A 26,316-nucleotide genomic window follows, 5' to 3' on the forward strand; every position below is an offset into this window, starting at 1 on the left:
ACAAGATATAGAGATATAGATATAGATATATCTTATAAATATATAAATATCTTATAGATAAATATATATATATATAGATATAAAAGTAGATAAAGACAGAAAGATAGATATAAATATAGATTATAGATATAGATATAGATATAGATATAGATATAGATATAGATATAGATATAGATATAGATATAGATATAGATATAGATATAGATATAGATATAGATATAGATATAGATATAGATATAGATATAGATATAGATATAGATATAGATATAGATATAGATATAGATATAGATATAGATATAGATATAGATATAGATATAGATATAGATATAGATATAGATATAGATATAGATATAGATATAGATATAGATATAGATATAGATATAGATATAGATATAGATATAGATATAGATATAGATATAGATATAGATATAGATATAGATATAGATATAGATATAGATATACATATATGCAGCTACAGAAACATATATAAAGCCGAGCTATTCTCTGAGTAAATGCAAAAGCTAAGCACAAACATGTATGAATAACCACGTCTCGCACCCATCTCGATGGCAAACGGACGGACACGGACAGACAGATGGATCATTATTATTAAGGCACTTGCAACTCAGCAGAACGCTAAACACTAAACACGGCAACAACAAATGCACAAGCGCATGCAGCACACTGGCACTGGCTGTGCCACTAGCCGATGGTCAATAGCAGCACCACAAAGCACCACCAAGAACAAGAGCTCTTTTTGGTTGGCTTTGATCTGGCACCGCCGCCGCGACTGGGGCGCATTCATTGAAGACAACGCGCGCCTCACTGACACCTTCACTCACAAATGGTCTAAAAGGCCGCTCGGGCCATTAGCCAATATAACTGCCACGCAACGTTTTGTATTTTATCATGTCTACAAAAGTCAAAAAGCCATATTACATCATAACGCACCAAGACAGATCCGAAACCGAGATGGAGACGGAGTCCGAGTCCGAGACGGAGTCAAAGAGGGAGGCTATAGAAGTTGGACCCTGATTCGTTTCGTGCCTAAGTGGCCTTTTTGGTAAAAAAAAAAAAGAGTAGAGGAAAAAAAACGGGTTAAAAGCAGTTCAAAAAGTGTTCTAATAACAAGCTAAGAAAAACTATTGTATTTTACGTGGAAAACTCAGAGCGGTAGGCTGGGAAAATTGTTTGCATTTGTCAAATAGTTTTGTCGGCAACGGGTTGATTTTTGTTGTTTTCGCTGTTCGTTTCTTAACTAACCGCCGCAGCGCGCATCCTTACCAAATGGTTGGCAAACAATTCGTGGGCCAGGTTGGTCTAATAAGCCGCACTCTCGCCCAGATCATGTTGTGCAAACAGACAGACCGTCAGACAGACAGACGAATAGACAGATGGACGGGTGGACGTTGTCCAGAAACTGAAAAGGAATCCCGCCTAACAAGATGGTGCCACGGGCATGAAAGGAGTTTATTGTGCGACGCGTCGTGTCGGTCACTTTGAGTGTCATAAAAAAAAATGTAAAAAATAAGCTAGTCAAGAATGCTCGCCTACAAGATGCCCTGTGTCTAGACAGCGCTGTTATTATTATGCTATCTTATCCCAAAAAAAAAAAAACGAAGTAGCGAAGATTAATTATATGTATCTTTTTTTGTCACGAGCTCCAAACTTATTATAGTCTAGATTCCAGTTAATGGAATAACAGACTTATAATCATTCAATCTGAAAGTCTTCGACATCTCGGAGCTTATACATCCTTACATCTGATGCGCTGGATCTGCGTTGACTTCATCTTTTACATACATTAAAAAATATTTGTGATACTCCTTTATAACCGTTTTATGGGTACAGGGTATAAACAAAAATAAGAAAAAATACAGAGAGCAGGAGTTAAAAAGTTAAAAGCCAGCTAAACAAAACGCTCGCTGCTCGCGTTTGTGTTGACCAGCTAGAGCAGTTAATTAGAATGTGCCGAAGAGGTTGCCCAGTACCATCATCGGGTCCCAGTCGATGGCCACAAGTGCTGAGGTAGGTGCTGAGTTGCCCAGCGAAGTGCGCTAGACAAACAATTCACGGCTAAAGGCGGCTTGATTGAGTGCCTCTGGCTTTGCCTCTTTGGCTCCGGTTCGGGTTCTGGTTCGGTTTCGTTGGCCGATCTCCTAGCTCTGCATATGAAAAGAGCAGAGTCAAGTATAAAAATCAAATCAAGTCATTGGCAGCCACCAGGCAACAGCCAGCAGCCAGCAGCCAGCAGCCAGCAGCTAGCAGCTAGCAGCTAAGTCCACAGGTTCAGCTCACTCTGGAGGCTCACTCTCAAACAATGGGACGTTGGCTTTGGGCCCGGCTCATGCTGTGTGTGCTGAGCCTTGGCAATATTTACCAAATGTCAATGCAAAAAAACCAAAAAAAAAAGTTTTAACTGCAATGCTGAAGAGCTTTGCAGCAATATAAAAGTCCAAATACAACACAATCAGCACGAATACTAAATACTCTGGACAAATTCCAAATTCCCATTTAAATAAAATGTTTATTTCAGTTAATTTTACAAATCGAATACATTTTTAGAAGAGAATCTGATAAGATTTGATGTACTTCGTGTGTTTGCCAAGTGCTTGCCACAAATTATATGACCAATTAGTTTGTCCCTTTGTCGTAAGGGTATTTGGCGAAAAGAAGGCGAAGAAACCAAAAATATCACTTAACACAGGCGCAAACGATCGCGCACGTTTGGTAATGGATCACACGATCTGCAGGCTGAGAGATTCGCGCAGCTGAACTGCTGTCTGGCTGGCTGTCTGGCTGGCTGCTCGCCTTAGCCCGGCCAAGAAGTGCATGTGGCCTGGTTGCCAAGTAAATGACATTGACAGTGACACTGCTGCACAGCTTCCAAGCGGCTGCTGCCTGGCTGCTGGTTGCTTGCTGCCTGTTCTTAATACGTGCACTAAGCATATCAGTTAACCATACAATAAACCGTGGATCGTTCGCATAAGTGTTGCGAGCTGCTGAAGAAGCTTTAAGTGTCAGAGCCGCTGATTGCTGGGCCAAGGTGTTTTTTTTTTTTTAGTTAGAGCACACATTGCCTTAGCTGGACGAATGGAGAGCAGGCTGCTAGCTGACTGTTCTAATGATGCATAAATGTTTAAGCCTTTGCCACCTGTAAAAGGCAGACCAGCAGCTGCTGGACTTCCTCTAATGCCTAACCCCCACCTTGTTCCTTAACCCATACCACAAGCCCACATTTACACTAATTTAATGAGCTACAACATAAATTTTTGGATCGGCTCCTGCTGCGGTGGTCGTTAGTTTCTCAGTGTTGGGTTACTAAACGTAAGACGCACGCGGCTTATTTCCCGTAAACTGAAGTCAATTTTTGAGTTCTTTACGAGCTATCAAAATCACTTGTGGACCACAGGCCCTCAAATCTAAACTAAGGGTAACAAGATAAGCCAAACACTAAAAAAAATACAAGAAAAAAAAAAAAAAAAAACACAAGCAAATGGCCAGATCTACAATACGATTGCGATAAGCATCTCGCAGCTCTCTGGACTCGTTAGGAAAGACTGAAAAGATCGTTCGAAAGGTGCTGGAAGCACAAATTAATATTTGTGGCGCAGCAGCCGTGTGCGGTCTGTGGTCCTGTTGCGTTCCAGGGGGGCCCTCTACACACACACACACACACCTTCATAAACACGAGAACAAGACAAAAGGACATCATCAGCCAGAACAATGGGCAAATTTGTCGTTAAGAGCAGGCTGAACGCTGAGAAAGTGCTGGGTGCCAGAGGCAAGCTAAAGGATTTACTCGCAGGTCAAGCAAGCACTCGCACACAAATACAGATACATTCACAGTCACAGATACAGATACATTTTTGGATGCTGCTAATGCGCCCAACTTGGCATGCGTAAGCTTGACTTGAGCTTGACCCGCAAGTTCACTGGACACGCACTGGAGTCGAGCCAGAAATGATCAAGACACAAGACAGAGGAGACTGCGATTGCGGCTGTGGCCAGTCCTCTGAGATCTGTGGGCCTGGATGTTGAGCATCGTACCTTAATCGCTGCATTTTAATCGACACGCAAAGTTCGTTTAAGTTAAATAAACGTTTAAACGAGAACACAACAAAATGAAGCGAACAACAACAACAACAACGAGCGAGTGGCATGCGCTGCACGCAGCTCGAAAAAGGGCTCTGGAACTGCAAAAAAAAACTTGGGAACTGCGAACTGTGACTGGCAGCTGCTGTGGCCGGGCGCGGTGAGGTGAAAATGCGGTACCTGCACTCTGTGCTACAGCAGATTTGTTGGAGTGCGTGTGCATGGCTCTGGGTGTGTACGAAATGTTTAAATTAAGCTGGATATCAAGTGCACCAGATCACTAATTACCAGCGCCAGCCAAAGCTACAAAACTGAAAAAATTCTCCCCTCCTTCAACTGCTCCTCGACAACCCGAGAGCATCGTGTGAGCCAAGCGCCGCTCGCTTGCCATGAAACTTCAAAATGTGCACCTCAAGTTTGTTTGTGGGCATCCAAAATCAATAAAGATCGTTCCCAGATTGTGGTCCAGTGTTTGCTTAACTTTCGGCGGCCCTTAAATGGGTTAATGTCGTTCTCTTGCCGCTGCCGTGAAACAATGGAGCTGGCCGTTACTCGATAGCTTTTGATGGCATTCAAATGCAGTAACTCAAATTGATGTGTGTATTTTGGATGCCTTAATGCTATAGATCGCCTGACCTCTCTTTTAGACCTGTTCGACAGCTTTAAATATTACGTGGAATTGACAAGATTTACACTTAATGATAGCTCTTTTATATAGCACTTCGATTCTTAGCAAAAAGTAACAAATTTCCATCGGAAATGAAAATCAATTTATTAGGCAAATCAATCAAAGTGTTTTACAATTATAAAGGAATTCTTCCAAAGAAGTCATTAATATTAAAATAAAATATTTAAGCTGCAATATACAGAAATCTGCCAAAAATATGATTTATTTCGAAATAATTTTTGTATAAAGTCCCCTTTAAAAGCCATGCTATGTGTATATATTTTATAGGCTATTTGTATGTTATTTCCATTATATAGCAATTACTTCCTGCATTGTCTAGCTGACACTTGCTTGGCATCAACTTGGAGTTTATCTTAATAATACGATCTCTGGCTCTTCAGCGTACACACACACACGCGTGCACATAAAAGCGATTCTCTGGCAGCTGTCTACAAAAAGATATGACATACCATCATATACTTAGTTTGTTTTGACTATTTGTCAGACAGCGTAACACGCCCCAAACATGGCATATAGAAACTGTAGAAACTATGGTTAGCTATGGGCTGCTATAGGAAGCTTTGGACAGTAATTAAGGCCGCTACCGGACACAGAAACCAACCGAGTTGAAAAATTGCTCAGTGTGTGTATGTGTGTGTGTGTGTGAGTGAGTGTGTGCTGGCCATGTTTTGCATAATTTCTCATTAAAACATGTTTCCATTATCATATGTCAATAATTTTTCGTTCGCTGTCAGTTTCAAATGCAAATTCTTAACGGCTGATTAGATGATGCATTATAAGAACTGCGCGCCAAGCAATTAAATATATAATTTAATAAGCATGTTCACAACTATAGGGAATACTTTAAAGTCAAGGCAGTGGCTACGACTAGATAAAACACCAGCTGTTGTGCACTATTTTTAAAGATGTGCTCATAACTAACTCTGAAAAGTGCACACAAGCACATATATATATATATATATATAGATACATAGATATCTGAGTCGTAACTCTATTAATAATGCATCTTTCATGTCGCATACATAATAAACCATTTTGAAGCGTTTAAATGCCTCTCAACGCTCAGCTAAGGTTGGCGCTGAGGCCCAGCATTGGAGTCTGGCGCCAATGGGCTAGCGTAATTTGATCGGACCCGCTTGTTTTCTACCTTGTTTCCATCTTCCCGTATCGGTCAATGCATTTTGGCGCCTGCATTTTGACAGTCAATAAAATTTTGAAATGTTATACTTTTCATTTTGTTTTCTTTGTCGCATCGATTTTATTTTCTTGGCCCGTCTGGTTGGCATTTGTTCTCTAAATGGCTTTTTGATTGGAGAGATTGGAGCAGCGATACAAATGAACCACTTTTTCAGTTTGACAGCTGAAAATGAAAATTAAAAAAGTCAAGAAAACAAAAGACTTAGGCAACGAACTTGTCTAGCTATATACATTTCGTATTTCTGCAGCTGACAGTTGATCTATCGATTTATTTCTATCAAAAATGTTTATATTGTTAATACTATATCTAAAAAAAAAATAAGTTGCGGGTGAGCTTTTCTTGGGGTTAAGCTAAAATTGAGCTTTAACCAGTCGAGAATGAAAAGGAAATCACATACTGTGATTGTTATCCATTATAATATTTTACCACACTTTGTCTTTTAGTTGCGTCGGCTAGGGTATGAAAGCTTCGCCCCACTGTAGCTAGTTCGTAATTTTGGTTGGTTTTGTGCTACTATTGACTGTTTAATAAACTATAAAAATAAATTTAGAAACAATGACGACAAAACACGCATTGGAATGTGATCGGGCGGCAGTTAAGACAACAACAAATAAAACAAAACGCACAATGGCGTGCGCTGGCTTTAAGAGAGCCAACCCGCCCCGGCTGGCCCCTGCACCCACCACCAACTCCACCACCACCACCACCACCAACAGCACCACCTTCTCAAGCAGCTCATCATGCATATTGATGACATGCGTTGCTCTCTCGGGTTCAGTTCATTGTTTATTGTCGTCCGTTAAGGCGTCAACTTTTCTGACATAGCCACATTTTACAATGTGCTCGTAAACGATATTTGCAGGCAGTTCGATCGTTCGATCGTCCGATCGTCAGATTGTCGCATTGTCCGATCCTGCATAGTTTTCGTACCATTCATCATTGGCGGCTCTGTGGTCTGGTCTGGGGTCTGGTCTGGTCTGGGGCAGCCCATAAACAAAGTTCGGGGGCGACTGTTCGACGACTGCCTAATTAAGTGATTAAAATTCTGACCGACGCCGAGGCGTATGACTTTTGTATGTGCTAATATAAAGTTTATTATTTGAAGCAGCACGTGGTTGACTCGCAGTCAGTCAGTCTATAGGCCTCTTTTTCGGGCTCAATGCAAACATCAAGTAGCCCATATAAGTACGACTACTGGATACATGCACTGAGAGAAATAAACCGACCATTTGGGTTGGTTATCGCATAAAACAAGTACAATTTATCTAAAATCTAGATATTTGGCACTCATATTAATTACCTACTTTATATAGCTTTTCGCTAGAGATTCCATTCCGGCCATGTTGTTATTTTGAAGTAAATTGTTTTCTGAGTGTAGCTGCCATAGACCCATAATGCTGGCCACAGCATATCAAGCAGCGGGGGCCTCACGACAAATATCTGTGCGTAACATTTGTGGCATTTTTAATTTACAGCAATCATTGCATTAGACGGCAGACCGGCACTTAAGCATTACTATATCGGTTTTATTATCGCCCATCGTCCATCGCCCATCGACGATCGACGATCGACTTGCAACAAATGTTTCAGTCGCTACGTTGATGAATTTATGCCAACCCATTTGGCGTTGACAACGCCAGCCCCCCTCTGGCCACGCCCCAATTGTCGCCCGTGTCTCAGATACAAACGCCACGATTGAGTACAAAGTAAACTCGCCGCGTGGCAATCAATTCTGGAATGGAATCGATCGTATCGTATCGTAGAATGCGAGAGCTCTAAAGCTTGAATAGAATTTTGACAGCAAATGCTTTTTGGCCAAATCAAATCACAACTTGTTTTTGTACTTAAATAGACACCCTTCAACAATAAATAAACGGCTCACGATTAAATTTCCAAATAAATAAAAGTAATATATCATTATAATCTTAAAATATGAATTGTATTTATATCAAATCAATTTTGCAGGTATTTAATAGCTCTTTTTTTGCTTTTTCGCAGATTTATAAATATTATCAAATTTTCTTTCACATACTGAGATAAAATATAATGAAATAGTCCATAAATGGAAAATGAGTAGCTAAATAAAAGGCTGTCTAAAAAAATAAATAAAAGGTAGAATATCGTTTCATTGAATCTCATGATTCTTCCAAATCTCTATCCGAGTTTATATTTCTATTTTGTAAATAAGAAAAATATATTCAAGGTGTTCGACTTGTTTTTACCTTGTTTAATATAATATTTAATTTATATGCTTTTCTTTGAAGGTTCAGTTCCAAATGAAATATAAAACCGGATCGTTTAAGGCCCAGCCATAAATAAAAGTTGTAATATATATCATTTTCAAATTAATTTATTTTTCTTGCATCAATTTAAAAGCCAATCTTTAGGACAAATACTAAAAACTAGAATAGAATACTTATCAATAATAAAATCAAACTAGGACTAAACAAATTTTATGTACAATACATTGAGGGCTCTTTTTGGTGGGTTGGGTTTTGCTTACATGTTTTTGTTTTTTGTAGTTTTTTTTTTTGTAGTTTTTTTTTGTGATTGGATTGGGTTTAGGGCTTACATGTTGTTTCTATAAAATACAATTCGCATTTAGTTAAATTTAATATTAAAAAACATATATACAATTAGCGACTATTAAACAAAAACTTTAAAACTTTTTTCATTTTCTTTTGTAAAAATAATTTTTGGATTTGAGCTCAATAGTGTGTGTGTTTGTGTGTGTGTGTGTGTTTGTTTGCTGCAGCAATAGCTGTCTCTTTTCAACTCTCTAAGCGCAGGCGCAGCTCTCAAACCTGTCCATAAAAATTTCAATTTCGACGGCGCAAATCGAATTCAAACCGCACACGAAAAGATAAAAATACAAAAAAAATATATATACCAACAACACTAAACGGAGAAAAAATAACAACAACAACAACGACGCAGACGACGACGACGAGGCAAATGAGTTGATTGCCTTTTGGCTCCACCCACAACCACACTAGACACACACAAAGATGCTGCGCATGGCGCTGGACGCATTGTGGGTCACAGCGAAACCGCCAAACGGCGGCGACTCACCGCCAATGGGGTTGAGCTTTTGCCGCTTGACGGCAACGGCTGCCTCTGTGGAGGATGTGGAGCTGGTGCTGCTGCTGGTGCTGCTGCTGCTGCAGCTGTTGGTGGTGTTGGTAATGGTGGTGCATTCGGCCTCCAGCTGATAGTATTTGCGACGCGGCGCCAACTCATGCTCATCCTGCAGGCTGCACACGTCGCTGTCATTGAAACTGTGCACCGAACTGCGCGACGTTTTCATGCTCAGATCCATGGGTCCATCTTGTGCGGCAGCGGCTGCCGAGGCCGCTGAATTGGCTGCTGCTGTTTCTCCGCCAATGGAGCACACGGAGACAGGTGAAAGTGATTGCATTTTGGCCGTAAAGCTCAATGGGCTGCTGCTCTCCGATTTGATGGGTGTGGGCGAGGCGGAGCTGGAGTGCGAGGCGGTCGTCAAACCAGGCAGCAGCTGCTGCGGCGGTGTGGCGCGTATGGCAACTGGTGTGTGTATGGTGTGTGGACTCTGACTCTGGCTGTGACTGTGACTGTTACTGTGGCTATGCTGTGACTGCACATCATCGTCAGCGCCCAGGCAGACGTCAATGGGCGATGCCGCTGGCTGTGGCTGTGACGGCTGAGCCACTGTTGCCACAGTTGGCGGCGTGTAGCGGCTGTGCGACTCGGCCGAGGCAGCGGAGTCCACGCTCTGGCGATGCTTGTACATCTCCTGGCGATAGGCAGCATCCGCAGCAGCAGCCGCAGCAGCGCTGGCATGATAGCCCGGGAATAGCAAGTGCGGCGGCAGCTGGAATGCCGACTGTGGTGTGGCCATCATGCTGAAGAAGGGCAATGCGGCGGCGGCAGCGGCTGCATCAGCCGGATGGCGTGCACCAAAGTGCTCCGGCAAATGGTAGCCGGTATAGCCAAGCAGCGGCGGCAGATGTGGATGACGCTGCTGTTGCTGTTGATGCTGATGCTGTTGTTGTTGCTGCTGTTGATGCTGCTGCTGCTGTTGCTGCAGATGCGCGGCCAAGTCACCAAATCCGGGTGAGCTCATTGGCGAGCCGGTGCCATGACCCGGCGCCTTCCCAGCTGCTGCAGCGGCTGCCTGTTCGTGCTCCTGCAGAAGACAGTGTATCTTGAACCAGTTGGAGCGACGTCCATAACGCGAGCCGCCCTTGGACATGCCAACATTGTAGCACTTGCGCAAACGGCAGGCTTTGCACGTGGTCCGGTTCTTCTTATCAATGATGCATTTGCCATCGTTCTTGCACTCGCTAATGGTGCTTATGTTGTTGTACGAGCGTCCAAAGAATGACTGTGGTTTAGAGAAAGGGAGAGATGGCAGGGCATTGGATTAGCTAAACGGGTCACAAATAGCCAAACAGCGCCAAGTGATTTGCTGTGTGTTTGCATAGATGCGCAACTTACCTTGCAGCCCTCGCATGTAAAGGCGCCAAAATGAAAGCCCGCCGCTGGCTCACCGCACACTTTGCACGTCTGATTCATCTGTTGAGTTAAGAAGAGAAATATAACTTTAGCATAAGCTTAATCCATTGATAACGAAAAACACAGCCTATTTTAAAAGAGCTGTCCACTGAGAAAAGTGCAAGTACTGGGTATGAAATAGCAGTCAAAACTATTTTTTTTGATTGGTTTCGTCTTGATATATATATTTTGGCTTGATATTTCACTTTTTTATTTTATTTTGTATATTCCTTTAATTATTTAATTTTTTTCACTCGCAATTTTTGCACTTTTCTGAGTGGGTTCAGTTCAGTTGATAATCCATTTTGTGCGTGCTTTTTAGCTGTCTAGAAACTAACCAAGTTGAACACCATTTTGGCAGCTAGCCAACTTTATCAATTAATATAGATAATTGTGTTTGTTTTTTAAATGTTGTTGCGAATAATTTTTCGAATTTCCGTCACTTTTCGTATCGTTTTCCGCGTTCTGTTCGTTTGCTGCGCTGCTGTGTGACTGATGCTCGAGCTACTCCTGGCACAAGAATTTATAGGAAATAGTTGGCGAAAATTGTCAAAACATTGAGACACGGTTTCTTTTTTTTATGATCATCTGCGTGGGCAGGCAAAAAACTTAAGCTGCCGGGAATTATGCAACCCTATGCGTTGTTTCAATTTGTGCAGGTAGAAAACGTTGTCTGTGTGTGCGTGTGTGTGTGTGGGCGTGTTTTTTTACATGAAGTCATTACGCCTAAAAAATTATATAGAGTCCTAGACCTTGACGTTGTGTCATAAAAATATGCTGGCAATTTTTTTGCGCCCAAATAAAAAAAATGTATAAAGATGTTCGCCTGCACTGAGTGCGGAGTGTGTACGTGTGTGTATGTGGGTGTACGGGTGTCTGTGTCAATTTTTTCGCATGAAATAGTAAAAAATCAAAGTAGTGCAAACAGGGCTCATAAAAATATGCCGTTGGTTGCGACCCGTCCGAAAAGTAAAAAAAAACAAATGAAGACAAAAACAAAACGTGAATTGACTTTGGGTGTGGGCGTGTTTTTTTTGTTGTTTTTTTCCTCACTGATCTTGCAAACTTACCTTGGGTTCTTCTGTTAGGGTTTTTGCGTATAGAAGTCGTGTGTTTTATAGCTGATGACTTTTTAATTGCACGTGGCAGTTTCTTAAGATTTTAGTTTGTATTTTCACAACACTTTTTTTAGCACTATGCGATCTGTGTGGATCAGTCTCTGTCTGTTTAAATTTTGTTGAATTTTATTTTTGGGTTTGCTTAACACTCGCTGCGTAGAATTTAACGTTGGGAACTGTTTGAAGTGGTTCTCTGTTTCGGCTTAAAATACACGCAACGCGCTCTGTACTCACGATGTGTGTAACTCACACCTGGGCTACTAGCTGACGACTGATTTCTTGCTCAAACTCGGCGCTGGAAAGAAGCATTTCTGTGTGTCGCTCGGTTGGCCAACTCCCAGTCTCTATATACATGCAACAAGAGCAGCTAGCAGTACTCCAATCACACACACAAACACACCACCACTAGCAGCAGTAACGTGTTTTTGTAGCTCTCTGATAAATCACAGTCTCAGCATCTGACTCGATCGCGTACTCATGTATTTACTACCACCACCACCACCAACAACAACAACAGCAGAGCGTAAATCGATTGCACTCAATGGTGCAGCGCTCTCACGACTTCAGTTTACCTGAGTCGCAGTCACTGTCTGAGTCGCTGTTAATGCGCTGTTAGCCGCACTGTTAGTATTCAATGAATGAGCTGCTCTCGCTCTCTCTCTCTCTCTCTCTCTCTCACTGGCGCGCGCTCGCTCATGTTTGGAGCCCGCTCAATTTGCATTGCTCTGATATTATTCGTTATTCGGTTATTTATTAAAACTCGCACGTTAAGGGCAACTAAGCTTTCTTGCACTCACACACGCACACACACACATACACAGCCATTGACTTCATTTTTAACATTTGCTCATTTTATTTAGCATGGGCGGAGCCTTTAACTGTTGAAGTTGCTAACTTATACTATGAGAGGTTAGGTTTATATAAGCAGAGAAACCGTTTAAAGTGTTCGATTTGGATTAATTTAATTGTTTGACAAGCTTTGATGGCATTTAAGTATAAAAAAATGTATGCTCTAAAATATAAATTATATTTTTGCAATATTCTCTTGGTTTAAGTTCATTTGTATATTTATTGTTAATTACTATAATGGCTTCTTTCGGATATAATACACTTCGCTTAATTAATTGAATTCCAAATGCACTTAATTTTCAAAATATATTATTCCAATTTTTAAACTTTTCAAGAGTCGGTAGTTTTCTAACCAGTTACAACTCTTTTGTAAAAAATGTGTCTGAATGTAATATTCTGTTTTACTTATAACCCACAAAATTCCTTAGCCACCGAAAATTCTTAAATGAACTCTTCTTTATTATCAATTGACTTTAGTTCTCAGTTTTATTGCCGCTAGAGAAACAATCCTTTCCAGAATCAACAGCCCTTTTCTCTTTACAAAGGATAAGTTAACTCTTTTTATGCACCTTCATTATATTTGCTTCGAGCTACTGAACTACCTGGCTAGGACGCACACATTAACCCTTTTATGTTATCCTTTGTCTCGAACATTAAAGAACACAATGGAGAAAGTGTGAAACCTAGTAAAATGCGGTTTGTGAGGAAGAGATCTTTGGTAGAGACACAAGCTTTCGCACTCGTATGTCGCTCGTGGACACAGACGCTACAAAGCTTAAAGCGCAGCTTAAACAGAGCGCAGAAAACTTCTCAATCAAAAGCTCACTAATACAAGTACATTTACTAATACACAAAATTGGATATTTTACCACTAAAGTCTGAATTTTCTTAGAACAATTTTTCAGTAGTTCCCTAACTGCGATTACATTTAGCTACGATAACCACAGCAGCAACCTAACCTCAACATACGCTCCTGCCTTTAGCCATAAAAAAGAAAACAGAATATTGCATCAACCCAACAGAATGGCATATTCCACGTAAGTCCACGGTAAAAATGCAACAAAGGCTTGCAAAAAAGTCAGAGAATATAGAACCCAAGCCCGGGACTTTGCGGCCTTCCAACATCTTCTTTTCTAATCGATTCAATTTAACTGACTTTGCCCGTTTGCGTTTTTCGTTTTTTTCCCTGCTCACACACAGCAATAATAAAACAAATAAAAAAGAGAGGGCGAACGAAAATGTTTCGTAAAAATTTCGCGAATTTCCGCAGTTTGCTGGGCACAAAGCAAATGGGTAATTTTCCCGCTTAATTAGTTAGCCCGAAAGGAAAGCACGACAAAAAACTGAAAAATAAGGACAAACGGTGCGACATTGCGACTTTTAATCCGGTTTAATCCCCCGGCTTAAGTTTTTTGCATGCACAGCACAAGACACAACAAAAAAATAAATAGCGGTTCGGTTTTTGAGTTCTCGAACTCGCGAAAAAGAACAAGGATGTCGACGAGTTGAACGCGCGGCGCGTCGACGGGCTGGCTCATCATAATTATGATCCTAGGATAATCTGCAGCTTAGGTATGCTGATCCAGCGATTAGGTAACAGAATCGCGTGCTTAGGTAGCCGCAAAAATTGGCCTAAAAAAGCCAGCAAGCGACGAGTCATAAAGTCAGCGGAACCATAAAAAGTCGAGCAGGCCGAGTAACCCGAGCCGCAGATCACACTTTCCGCTTAAGTGGAAAAGGGATGACTGACTCCTTGCCCAAGCGAGCCGAGGCATATGGCTTGTAATATTGTTTTTTGCTGGTTGCAGCAACTCGAAATTACCGTTAAGCGTACTGGTAGCATCCATAAAAAAGTCAATTGCCCTAGAGAGTTGCGTAAAAAATGCGTGCAGAATTCCACAGAACGAAGCCAAGGACACACATAGACCAGATCTTTCCGCCTTAAAAAAACATGTATACCTATATATATGTGCATTTGTATGCTAAAAAACGGTGCACGTTAAAAAATGCGTTGACTTTTTGACTTTACGGTTAAAAAAGAGTCAACTTTTTAATTGGCCATAAAAAAATGTACAAAAATAACAAAACTGCGAGTCGGAAATGACAGGCAGCTACTAAATACGACTATTGGTTAGCATTAGGCCTCAAGTTGAGGCCGGATTGCTTGTTACCTGCCCCGTTTCGAGCGATACAAAAGTCAAAAAGTTAACTCGTTCGCATTTACATAGTTTGATTGCATCATTTGGCCAAACGGCCATATAACAACAGCACATATCAATCAACAGACACTTTGTATCTGTATCTACAACAGCTGTAGTTGTATCTGTATCTGTATCTGTCTCTGTTCGTATAGCTGTGGCTGTAGCTCGTGTTGAGCTCGTGTGGCTCTCGAAACAATTTGCATATTTTTGATTTAACAGCTCGCTAGCTAGATGATTGCTTAGTTACTTTACTTTGGCAATACCCTTGCCGACGGGTAATATAAATTTGTCTCAGCATATGTAGCACTTAAAAATATTTCCAAGTTAAAATCTGTCTATCTTTTCATATATCTCTCCTTCTTTATTTTAATAATTTATATAATATATAAAAATATCATTAAGAAAAATCCACCGAAAATGTATTATATATATTTTATTACTTAAACGATTTTATTCGATTTCCATTTTTTTTACTCCCTCTTTAATTATCTTCCAAAATTGTGAACCATACCAAATAAGTTTATATATGTAAGGGTATCAAAACTTCGACATCGCATAAAAAGTATCTGCGATTTCTTGCTTTATTTTTGGTTTGCTGTTTGCCGTTTTGTTTGTCTTGTGTTTTGTCATCTTTGTTATTGTTATTATGTGTGAATAATTTGCATTTGGGATGCGCTAACAATTATCTGATATACCATTTTGGTCCACAAAGATAAGGCCTGACGCTTTATAGACAATTTTTCAATATTTCATTTTTATACAAAACATATTGTGACTGATTATTTGTTAGCCAGCGGCAGCGGCTTCAGCTTGGCCATTAATGAATAAATGTCTGAAATGCTTAGATTTGGCCTGTAATACGTCGCTTGAGCCCATGTATCAACGGGCCAGTTTTTGTTAGCCAACCGAACAATGGTAATTTATTCATTAATTGCAATGACTTTTCAAGTTTTTATATACTTAAACAGCTGAAGTCGTTAATACTTACAATAGTTTATGAATATTGGGAAGGGGTAGCACAATTCGTTATAGTTATGTAAGGGCAGCCAAACGTCTTGGAACTAATCAAGTCGAGAATATTGAAATATTTCTAGAGGTGCTTTAATAATGTGTTAATGCCCCGTAACCATTAAATTAACTAACTGGTACTATAAAGTTGTGCATATAATTAATATCAGAAACTATCAGAACTAGAGTTGGTTATCGCAGAGCAAATCCAGCTCTGCATATCATAAATATAGCATTATATCATCTATATATACCGAGCTTCTTTATCTTTTTCAATTCCTTTATCTTATTCAATCTATCCCACACTTTGTAAAGCTCATCGTTTGAATCATTATAGCCGAAACTTTTGTGCCAAAATTTGTGCAGATATTCGCAAAATCAATCGCCGTTTGAAGAAAAGTCAATAAAACTTGTTTGGCCAATTTCTCAAGATATCAGAATTTGATAAGTTGTTGGTTTGGTTTCCAGCTGACAAATGTCCTATGTTTAATTGTGTTGGGTAATGTGTTCATTACGTTTAGTGTTTATATAGAATAAACTGGTTCCATGGCTTTGCCTTCATATTGATATATGGCTTTCGTTTATTAGTGTGCTCTATAGAAAATCTATAGGTAGTTTGAAAGCAATCTCTCTATCGCCAGGCACGTAGCATCTTAACATTATATCATCGTACTGTCATACAGTTGGTATTGTATTAGAATTATGAAATTATGCAAATAAAAATTATGATTATTTGATCGCAGATAACACCCTACAATGGCGTTGATTTCAATCTTAGGGTTGATCACAGCACGTAATACTTTTGGCAAACATCGATTGAGAGACATTTATAATCAGGCATGACAGCATAAATAATAATTACGATACAATTATGACATTTGGTTTGTCAGAAAATATGTTTTCGTTCAAGGAATTTGCATAAATTTGGCCTTTAGCCCTTTGCTTGTTCAAGCAAATCCGAATGCTAGTTGGAGTTTCCGCTGATTTAGAACCAGACCGCCAAGAGCAGATCGCATGCAGATCGCAAACTTCCCACGGATCAGATCATGTCGAAACTAACGATATGTTAATATACGCACCACGTACGATCAGTACCCACATGTTCAAGATTATCAAGAGTTAACTGCTGTTTTGGACTGGGCAAAACCCCCTAACGGAAGTCGAAGCTGCTGCGGTTTCTGATCTGTCGCATGGCAAATTTTCCAAATGCTCTCGCGGTTTTTCACACACTTTCTCTTGTGCTCCCTAACTGTGAGCACTGATCTCAATTAAATCCGCTCGAAACGACTCGGTCTTTGGGACTTGTTTGATCAGATCCTGGCTTTGGGATTTCACAAAAAAAAAAAGTTGCACAAGTTGTGCTCGACACTGTCTGGGCAAAACATGAGCTGCTGATCCCCGTCTAATGCTCGATAATCTATCTAAGCCACACGCAAGTTAAGCTAACGGGAAATAACGTAGTCAATGAACAGATCTCCGGGAAAGTCCCTCAATGAAAACACGCACACACATCTTGTGCTCTACGCGAGAACATGCAAATATCGTATGCCGGATCGCAACTGAGCAATGCCAACAATAATATTTGCAGTCCTTAGAACTGAAATTCGTGAAAAGCACGTCTAGTCGTGATTGTGATGACTGCGACACATCTACTCTCGAGTTACGCTCAATGATCGTATATAATCTCATTTTATATAAATAACTTTAAATAGGATGAAAGATCACGACGTAGATACTGTTGTGAATTATTTGTATACGGTATAAATAGGTGCCTATCGATCGTATGTAAAATAATAGCCGATAAATTTGCTAAATAATTGCTTTTAATTTATCACGAAATGGGCATGGCGTTGATATCCGGGTTAAAATCAATCATGCAAATAAATATTTTGGCATTTCCTTAAAAACAGGTGAAAATAGGTGCAAAACAATAATAATCAATTAACGTGTGTAGGTGGCAACACGCACATGCACTCACAGGCGAGTGCAACGAATCGATTATAAATTATGATGAATATATGAATTCACTTATCAATTTTTATGATCTTCTATGCCCAGTTTTGATTTGCAGTGCCTGCCAACATACATACACATATATACATATATATAAATGTATATAAATGTATATGCAGCGCTATTAAATCTGACCGGATGCATGCCCGCCGCCCACCGAACCGATCTTAGATCGGTGGCCAGTGCATGCCCCATTGGGGTCTGTTCTGTGGCAACAAGTGCATAACGCCAGTTGCCACGAAATTACTCAGTTATGCAAAGCGCATTTGTGCAACGATCCAGCGATCGACGACGAAGACGACGACGACGAACCATCAACTCTTGACGATCGTTGACGGTACGCCTTGGCATTCAGAACGCGCTGCGTTTCCTGCCCCCAGCTCGGGTCAAAAAACTCGCCCACACCGCAGCCACAGCAACTGTTGTTGCAGATACAAATGGTAGGGAGGGGGTTAGTGGCAGACTTCGACTTGGGGTAAGAGTGTAACTGTTTTAATGCTTTATTAATTGATTGCCCTTTGGACGCATTTCGAATGCAGCCCCAGGGCCGCTTAAACGAACACAAGTAGAGGCCATAAAGACGTCTGGCTGGCGCCGCTTGTTAGGATTTAGGGGTACACAAATTCGGTATTCTTGAAGCTGTTGGGCATTAGCATGCCCAACGCTTTTGTTCTAACTGCAGCGCCATTCATGACTTTACTGTACTGTTCCATTTCCAATTAGTTGCACGTTCGCTATGCTAATGATCACCACTGCGGAGGGGGCTTCAGTTTGTTTTTAAAGGGGGATTGGAGGAGAGTCGATTTTCACCATCTCATGTCCTGGTGCTCTCTTCCGTCAGCTTTTGGTGGCGGCATTCGCAGCGGCTCTTTGACAAACTCACATGTCATTTGACTTAATGTTCACACGGGACAATTTATATGCTAATTTGCAGTGGGCATCAAAGGCAGCCGGTTGACAGACGTCCCACTGATGAAGGTGTTAGAAAAGTAATTACCTTGCATTTAAATGCTCAATTAGTGCGAAGACAACCAACCAACTAGCCAGCCAACCAAGCCAAACAACAAAGACGCACTTCAGCACTTCAGCCAAAGCCCAAGACCCTACGAGTCTTAACTGGCCCCATTGCTTGTCGGGCGCTGCATGTGATGATCGTTTCTTGTCTTGATTGGTGGAACCGCGCGCATGTCACAAACAAGCGCAACGAACTTCAAACGAACCCACTTGCACTTACCTTTAAACACCGCCCCCAAGTGATGCCATCCACAGGTATAATCCCTTGGATTTACACGCAAGCCCATTTCGATTTTCACCTGACTGCCAAACGGTTGCTAAATATATCAGTTGAAATCAGACCTTGATTCTATATTCATTTCTTTAGAATGTTCTGTTTAAGCCCTTTGTCTATTTAGGAATATAAGCCTAATGAATCCGGACTCCAATGCAAACTATTGTCTGGGCTTATAGCTATATCCTATACTCATAATAATCATAATTATTTATAAATAATCTTTGCTAAGATCCATCTAATCCTCTACATCCTTAGCTTTTCTATTCGGTTTGTCTTTTTTCTATTTACTAGCTTTATCAAATTACAAACTTTTATTATCTTAAAGAAAATTCATCTGTCTTTTACTTCACTTACGCTACCTTGGCACCCGATGCTCTTTTTTGTAGTGCCAAGTTTTCCTTTTCTCTCCCCTGCCACCCCCTCCTCTAAGATTCGCTCTAATATCTTGTCACCTTTCTGCGGTGTCAGCAGTCGAGCATAAGCTTTCCCTTGTCAAATATGCACTCTATTACTCAAGCTGACTAAGAGTTTGCCTGGATGCAAGTCTCATTTTTTAGCACCTTATCTTAATTCACTGAAGCATCAAGTGGCCAGCTAGCACTTTGTGTGCTCAACTTTCCCTTGGCTCCTTTTTAGGTCGCTAATCTATAAATATACTAAGTGATCTGCAAATTGCCGCTCTCGGTGACTGTCTTTGAGTTTGTCACACGCTTTCCCAGGCTGGACAGAGCCTGCCCCTACTGCCTAGACGTGAGACGTTGCCTTAAACTCCTAAATTATAATAAACGTGTAATCGTAATGTGTGCTTATGAACATAATCTCGGGGTGATTTGGCATGAATTAGCGATGCTAAATGTCACAAGACCAAATGATATCAGTTCAGTTCAAAGCGACAGCAGAGCGCTGGCTGATCTCTCATCTCGGTGGTCGCTCCCCAACCGGTCCACGAATCATAAAAATCGGAATCCGCAATTTCAATCCAACTGAACGATTGATTCAAATGTGCATGCGAACGCATTTCGCAATGCCAAGCACATAAACTCCAAAGTGTACACAACAGTTGACTCCGGGAATGGGAATGGCAATCGCATTCGGAATGGAAATGGGAATGGGAATCGGAATGGGAATGGGAATGGGTTTAAATGGATGCACAGTTATGGTTGACTTTCAGCTCAGCCTGCGGGTCCTGCACTTGTTCTCGCAGCCACAGCTCTGTTTATACTCTTAAAAATTTGCATTTTGTACCGCGTCTGATAAACTGGATGATCTTTCTCTAGCCCCTCTCCCTACCTCTCTGAGCAGGGAAATGATTATATGATCGCGACGACATTTACGACACACTTTGTGGCTATTTACGCGGTGCATCCCGACAGGCAAAGTCTTCAACTTGGGTGGTATATCGAGCACCTTAAGCTCCGGCTGTAGAGACTTTCAAGACTCATTAGCCTCTACGGCTGTGTTCGGCTTTCCAGCTCTTCAGCTCTTCGGCTCTTATTCGCTTGGGCCATAAATATTTTGATTTGTGTTGCTGCAGTTTTCAACTGGAGTACTCGCAGCGGTTGTTTCCATTTGACGATTTAATGGGCCATCAAAACGCTGTTGGTTGAGAGAGCTCTGTTAGTTCATCCAGTTGAACCCCGTATTGAACTTTGACTAAAGCTGCTCAAGTGTTTAATGGTCAACCGGAATGGAATGCAAATCTTGTGAAAGCGATCACAGCAAATTGAAAATCATATTTGTCTTGCCCTCCCAGCTTTCCCATAAAGCCAAAAAAGTTCCTGTCTCTCTCTCTTTCTGTCTCTTTCTCCCTCTCTCTAACGGCATTACAATCAAAATGTGGAACAAGTTCAATCGCAACGCCCTTAGGGCGTTCAAAGCCAAGCCGAGGCTGACTATCATCAAAAGGCAGGCAGCATCGATCTGCCAACTGGCAACTGGGCAACGATCGCAACCGCACCCGCACCACAATGCAGCATCACTCGTGATCATTGTTTGATGCTTGTTGCCGGTGTGGGTGTGTGGTTGTGTTCGGGGCTGCGACTGTGGCTGTGTGGGAGTCTGGGACGCAATGGCACTTCGGGATTTGGTTTGGGAAAGCATTGGCAGACATGCGAGTCTTTGATGCAGATAGCTGACCATCTCACTCAAGGAGAACAACTATCAAGAGCCTAAGCTCCAAGTGTACTAACTGGGTCCTACTGCTAAGGTTGGCGTAGGAGCTCTAGTCGTTAATATGCTCCCATTATTCAATTAGTCAAGTCTATCCATTACCTGAACTAAACTCGGAAGGATCTATAGATCAATGACTAATTATTTAAGACCCTTCGCTGTGGAAATTCCGCTTCAATCTTTCCAAAGATCAACTAACAAATCCTTCGGATGTCCGAGACCAAAGTCCTGCTTCGATCGCTCAACCTTAAACCTTTGCCGGACAGTTTGTTTTTGGTAAAATAATTCGCTTCAGTGTGGACTGTAGATCAGCAATTAAAGATCTGGAAACGGCATGTCAAAGCCGTTTATCTGTGAGCTGCTGTCATATGGCACTGCTGCAATGCTCTAATCCGTGACCATTTTGCACTGCGATCGTGCGGTAAAAATTCCAAGGTTTGTCAGCTCGTTGGCCTTTGGTCACCTGAGCTTAATTTGAGGCTGTTGCTTCCCCTTGGTTGGGTTCGTTTGCGGCATTGATAGCAACGATTCGATAAGTTTTTCTCACACACACGAAGCTGTAAAAGTGGAAAATGGAAAGTCAGGCGATCGCAAAGATCGCGCCGATCAAATATGTTATAGAAAATTGAGCACATACCGCAAACACAATGCCACAGAGATAGAGACAGGGGGAGAGTGAGCGATAGCGAAAGAGTGAGACGGGGGCAGAGACAAAACATTTGCTCACTTTGATTTGTTTATTTGGCTGCCACACGAATCTCAAGCTCCCTGGCAGCAGCAGCAGCAGCAACAGGCAGAAGTTTGCTTCAGCTTCTCCTGGCCGCAAGTTGACCTTTCACTGCACCGCAGCAGCGCAGATTTGCCGGAAGCGCTCACCCAAAATATATCACCAAGCGAATATCTACAAAAATGATGATTGGAGCAGCCGCACAACAATGAGAGGGCACAGCCGAGCACAATCTGAAACGAGCTGGACCTCAAGCTGCAGCTAGAGATGTAGCTGGAGCTGGAGCTCGAGCTGAAGCTGTAGCTGGAACTGGCCTAGGCTTTGGAAAATAGTAAACAATATCTGTAAAAATAAAAACGCCCAACGCCGCTGCAGTTGCCAATGCCAAATGCCCATTGTTGTCTTGCAAATGTAATGCGGCCCCCGGCGATGAGCCAACCAAACCGAGTTCAATTTGGTAGGCAGCCAGACAAAATGTGGCCTGCGACTGGCCTCTAACTGGCCAGTCCCATGAACCAAGCGACTCAAGCGAAGGGTCAACATTGTGAACTAGTTCAAATCATTTGAAAAAATCACACACATTCAGCTTACGGGCTGGGCCCCACCCGTCTAGGGCAGCTCTATTAGGTAGCTTTAAACAGCAGTTACTCGTTGGCACCAGCTTCCTTATGGCTTAAACCGCTGCCTATTTTTATTAAGAAAGGTCTTTTGCTTGTCCTCGAATGTTTGGCTGCTCTGCAAATAGCGGATCAAAGTAGTTGCAGAAGTTTGAGTGGAAAGCCAATGCTGCAAGCTTAGAGATAAAAATTTAAAGCGGACGATTAATATTCTGTGCTGTAAATTAGAAAAAAAAAATTATTTTGAATTATGGCCTTTCTATGTGATTCTCATGAATTCAAGTAAGCGCAATCGAATACACTTTAAGCTCTCTTTTCCGCTCTGTGCATCACTCTTTATCTCTCTCTCTCTCTCTCTTTCAAGACTGTTAAGGGCGTTAAAAGGGGTTTACTTGTCAGCTTTTCTATTATCAAGCTGCTCCTTAGCTTCGCAGAATCAAGAGCTGTATATAAATAGTTAGATAGTCCAGGGTGTTAGTTGCCCATTTGTCTGGTTCATGGAACTTGCATGTCGGGTTGCAGTTGTTATCGCTTAATCGATATGATCAAAGGCATTCCTTGAGAATGCTAGACACAGGTTGCTGTCAAATAATGTGGGCCTTGTCCATAAAGTGCTATAAATTACTCTATTCGAGCATAAGCCAAAGCTATCGCCAACGAGCAATCAGAGGAAAACAACTGGGGAATACTCGCAGACATGCTCCTCCGACTAACTTATTGAGCGGGGTGGGTGAAGGGCTCTGGTTTGGCAAAAACGTGCAGTCCTTACAAATTATGTTTAATTAAAATTTCTGTATTAAATATGACACAATGCTCCGAATTCCGGCGCGAAATGTCTACCCATTGCCCCAAGGTCCCAACGTTCCAGCTGTAATTATTATAGCACCCGAATCTCCCGCCAAGCCCAACGAGCTGTGACTTGGAACCGTCAGATCTGAGGGCTGTCCTTGCCTCTGGCAGGCGCATCATTTATGATTTTGTTTTATTTATAAAATGCCCATCATTTTAGCTCGTAGGCATCCTAACCAAGCACTCACTCACTCTTCGTCCCCGAACCGCCCCCCTCATCAGATCTTCGGCTGATGCTGATGCGACGTTGTCGATGATGATATTTACAATTTTTTGCGTACATTTGTCGCATAGTTTGGGCCTGGCCCGGAGCCGATCTGTTGGCCATTCGCGCCCAAACCAACAGCCAGGCCAACAGCAACAAGCATTCTGTCCATATCTGGTGTTATGACAAATGCTGTATGTAATTATTGTATATATTTTGTAGCATTGATCGCACAGAAGGACTCTCAGACTTAGTACCTTTATGTCTGCCCGTCTGCCCGTCTGCCATGTCTCATGCCTCTGGGGCAAAAAGATATCAGAAATGTCGCATATTAATAACGCCCCGGATGGGGACATTTCGTGTGCTGCGTTTTGTGCCTTAATTAACCCTTTTTAAATTGGGCATAATTAGGGGAGCCATGCACTGAAAGAAAACTTATCTAACAAGCTATAAAGAAAGGGAAAACAATTTTTAAAAAATAATAAAAACACAACTTAAATTTAAAAAAAATTAAATTAATTAATTAGAGACAAATGTGGATCTCAATTTGTTGTAAATTCTACAAAGTTTTGATAAAATGTAGGGAATTGGAAGTCTGGTAAAAGTATTTACATTTTGTCGAGAAATAATATCAAATATAAATAAATATTTTAAAAATATACCAATTGTAACTTGTTATACATTTTCTTTAAGGAAACAAATGATATATTGGATAATTGATACATTTTTGGTTTTTGTATAATTTGTTGTTTTTTCGTATATCCCTGTTATTATTAATTTTTTTTGTTTTGGCTCAGTGTCTTCCACAATCGTCATCTCATCATTATATCATTCACATTCGTTAATATTTTTGAAATTTTTTCGCGTAATTTGTTGATATCAATTTACACAGAGCCCAGCGGCTCTGGGATATAATTATATCATTTCGATTGATCATGCGCCGTGAGTCTCGTATAAGATACCGAGTTTTAAGGCATAATTGAAATACCAGACAGAATCCACATTTAAGCGCTGCCCTGCTCACTCTCTCTCTCTCTCTCTCTTACTTCCCCCTCTCTCTCACTCTCCCTCTCTCTCTCTCTGTTCATCTCTCGAGAAATAAAGTTCTAGCAGTGTATGAGCTGGGCTCCAGTTAGAATTCAGCAGTGCTCGGCTCAGCTCAGCTCCAGTAGAGCACAGCGGGTGTGCTATATAATTGAAGGACAGCTCCGAAGTTCGGTAGACAGGTGCAGGGAGCACTTGAGCCCTGCATTTGCGGGCAGAGTGCGGGGCTGAATTGTTGCTGCCACTTGACGATGATGAATGTGCGTCTTTTGAGCTGTGATCGAGGATCGGACATAAATGGTTTGATTTGTTGGCAGCTCCTCGCAGCCTCCAACTCTTTCAGTTACCAGCTACTCGATATTTAAAGCAACTTTCACACTACCAACAGCAACAACAACAACAACAACAATAAGGAGAACAACACTCAATTTTATGTTGGGCGACAAGCCCTAAAAGGCCAAAACACGCGCACAGCCCAACAACACAGAGCCGTGCGGAGCCGTCAAGAGCCCGAACCGAACCGAATCCAACGGAACTGAACTGAACGGGGGTCTAAGTATATACTTTAGTATTTATTTGCGCTGCACAAATTTGGACACACGCTGCATACCAAAAAATGTGCACGTAAAAGGATACTTTTTGGTCCAGTCCAAACCAGACCCGCCGTGCCCTCCCTCTGGGCAACCGGCAACTGGCAACCGGCAACTGGCAACTGGGAACGAGGCAAACGCCAATAATTTATAAAGCGGACAATAAAATGTTATCAAAAAATACAACAAGAGGCGCACGCGGACAGCCTGAACTAAATGCCGCACGCCTGCGCAATGCTCAACAAGTTGTTCAATGGCTAGCCAGGGGGGAAAGCAGTTGGTCGGTCAGGGTGCGGCAAGGAACAGGGGAGGGGCGCATTGGGATAAGAGTCAGACAGACAACAGCCTGGCAGCCCTATGTTGGGTGAGCAGCGAGAGGCGAGTTGGTCGTCTCCAGCGTATGTTGATGATATATGAAATCATATAACAGCAATCGGCAGGCACACACAGCACACACAACACACAGCACACACACACACACACACACGCACACACATGCACACACATGCCCAGCTGTAGATGTGTGTAGTTTATTAAATGACAACCACTTGAAGCGCTTTATGCTGCTTTTGCTCTGGTGCTTTGGCCCAGAGCCCAATGGCTGGCTCTCGCTTTATTTATGACACTTCAACAAGTTGCTTAGAGAATTTGCCACACTTTATTTATGGGTTCTGCTGAGAATTTCATTAAATAAATACGAAATAAGGGCAACTCTCGTGATCTTATACGAAGATAAAGTTGTTAAAAACAAATAAATAGGCAAAACTGGAGAAGTTCATTGAGTTTATGTATTATGTGATTTTTACTTTTATTTATTTATGTTTGCCTAAAACTAGGGCAACTGCTTTATGCTTTTGTATTCTAAAGTTCATTTAAACAAAATTAATACGATTTTTAAGTAAATCTAGAATATTTTAAGCTAAAAATTAGCTCAGAGCAAGTATTTATTTGGTTGTTTAAAATCTAAGACTTCTAGCTAAATTAAAAAAGCAAACAAAACAACATCTTTTAGCAAGCGCCTTCTATATCATGTCTAAAAATATAAAAATAAATCGATTAGAAATATACGGCGACAATAATGGGCAATCCATATACGTACATATATAGCGTATATATATTTA

General features: G+C 41.4%; 2 protein-coding genes across 4 annotated transcripts in view; one reads left to right on the forward strand and one right to left on the reverse strand.

The window, feature by feature from the left end:
• LOC135430346 (uncharacterized) overlaps positions 1-26,316 on the forward strand; it is a 169,811-nt gene that overhangs the window by 139,089 nt on the left and 4,406 nt on the right. The window lies entirely within an intron of this gene.
• On the reverse strand, positions 8,459-11,934 carry kni (knirps). Of its 2 annotated transcripts, none has more exons than XM_064685025.1 (3): positions 11,585-11,934; positions 10,458-10,535; positions 8,459-10,344 (listed from the first exon to the last, which is right to left on the reverse strand). In XM_064685025.1, exons 2-3 carry the CDS (start codon positions 10,533-10,535, stop codon positions 8,974-8,976), a joined length of 1,449 nt encoding a protein of 482 aa, XP_064541095.1. In that variant the 5' UTR covers positions 11,585-11,934; the 3' UTR covers positions 8,459-8,973. The 2 variants fall into 2 exon arrangements, with proteins under 2 accessions (XP_064541095.1, XP_064541094.1); XM_064685024.1 differs by lacking the exon at positions 11,585-11,934 and adding an exon at positions 10,853-10,971.

This window comes from Drosophila montana, unplaced genomic scaffold (genome assembly GCF_035044405.1).
Source record: "Drosophila montana isolate Dmon_TW-CO22-7 unplaced genomic scaffold, ASM3504440v1 contig_3003_1, whole genome shotgun sequence".
NCBI classification, from domain to species: domain Eukaryota; kingdom Metazoa; phylum Arthropoda; class Insecta; order Diptera; family Drosophilidae; genus Drosophila; species Drosophila montana.

What these genes read in the sequence shown, in the direction of transcription:
- kni (XM_064685024.1), bottom strand. An exon ending in TTACATGCGAGGGCTGCAAG is followed by an intron (nt 10,345 to 10,457) that starts GTAAGTTGCGCA and finishes TCTAAACCACAG; the next exon opens with TCATTCTTTGGACGCTCGTA.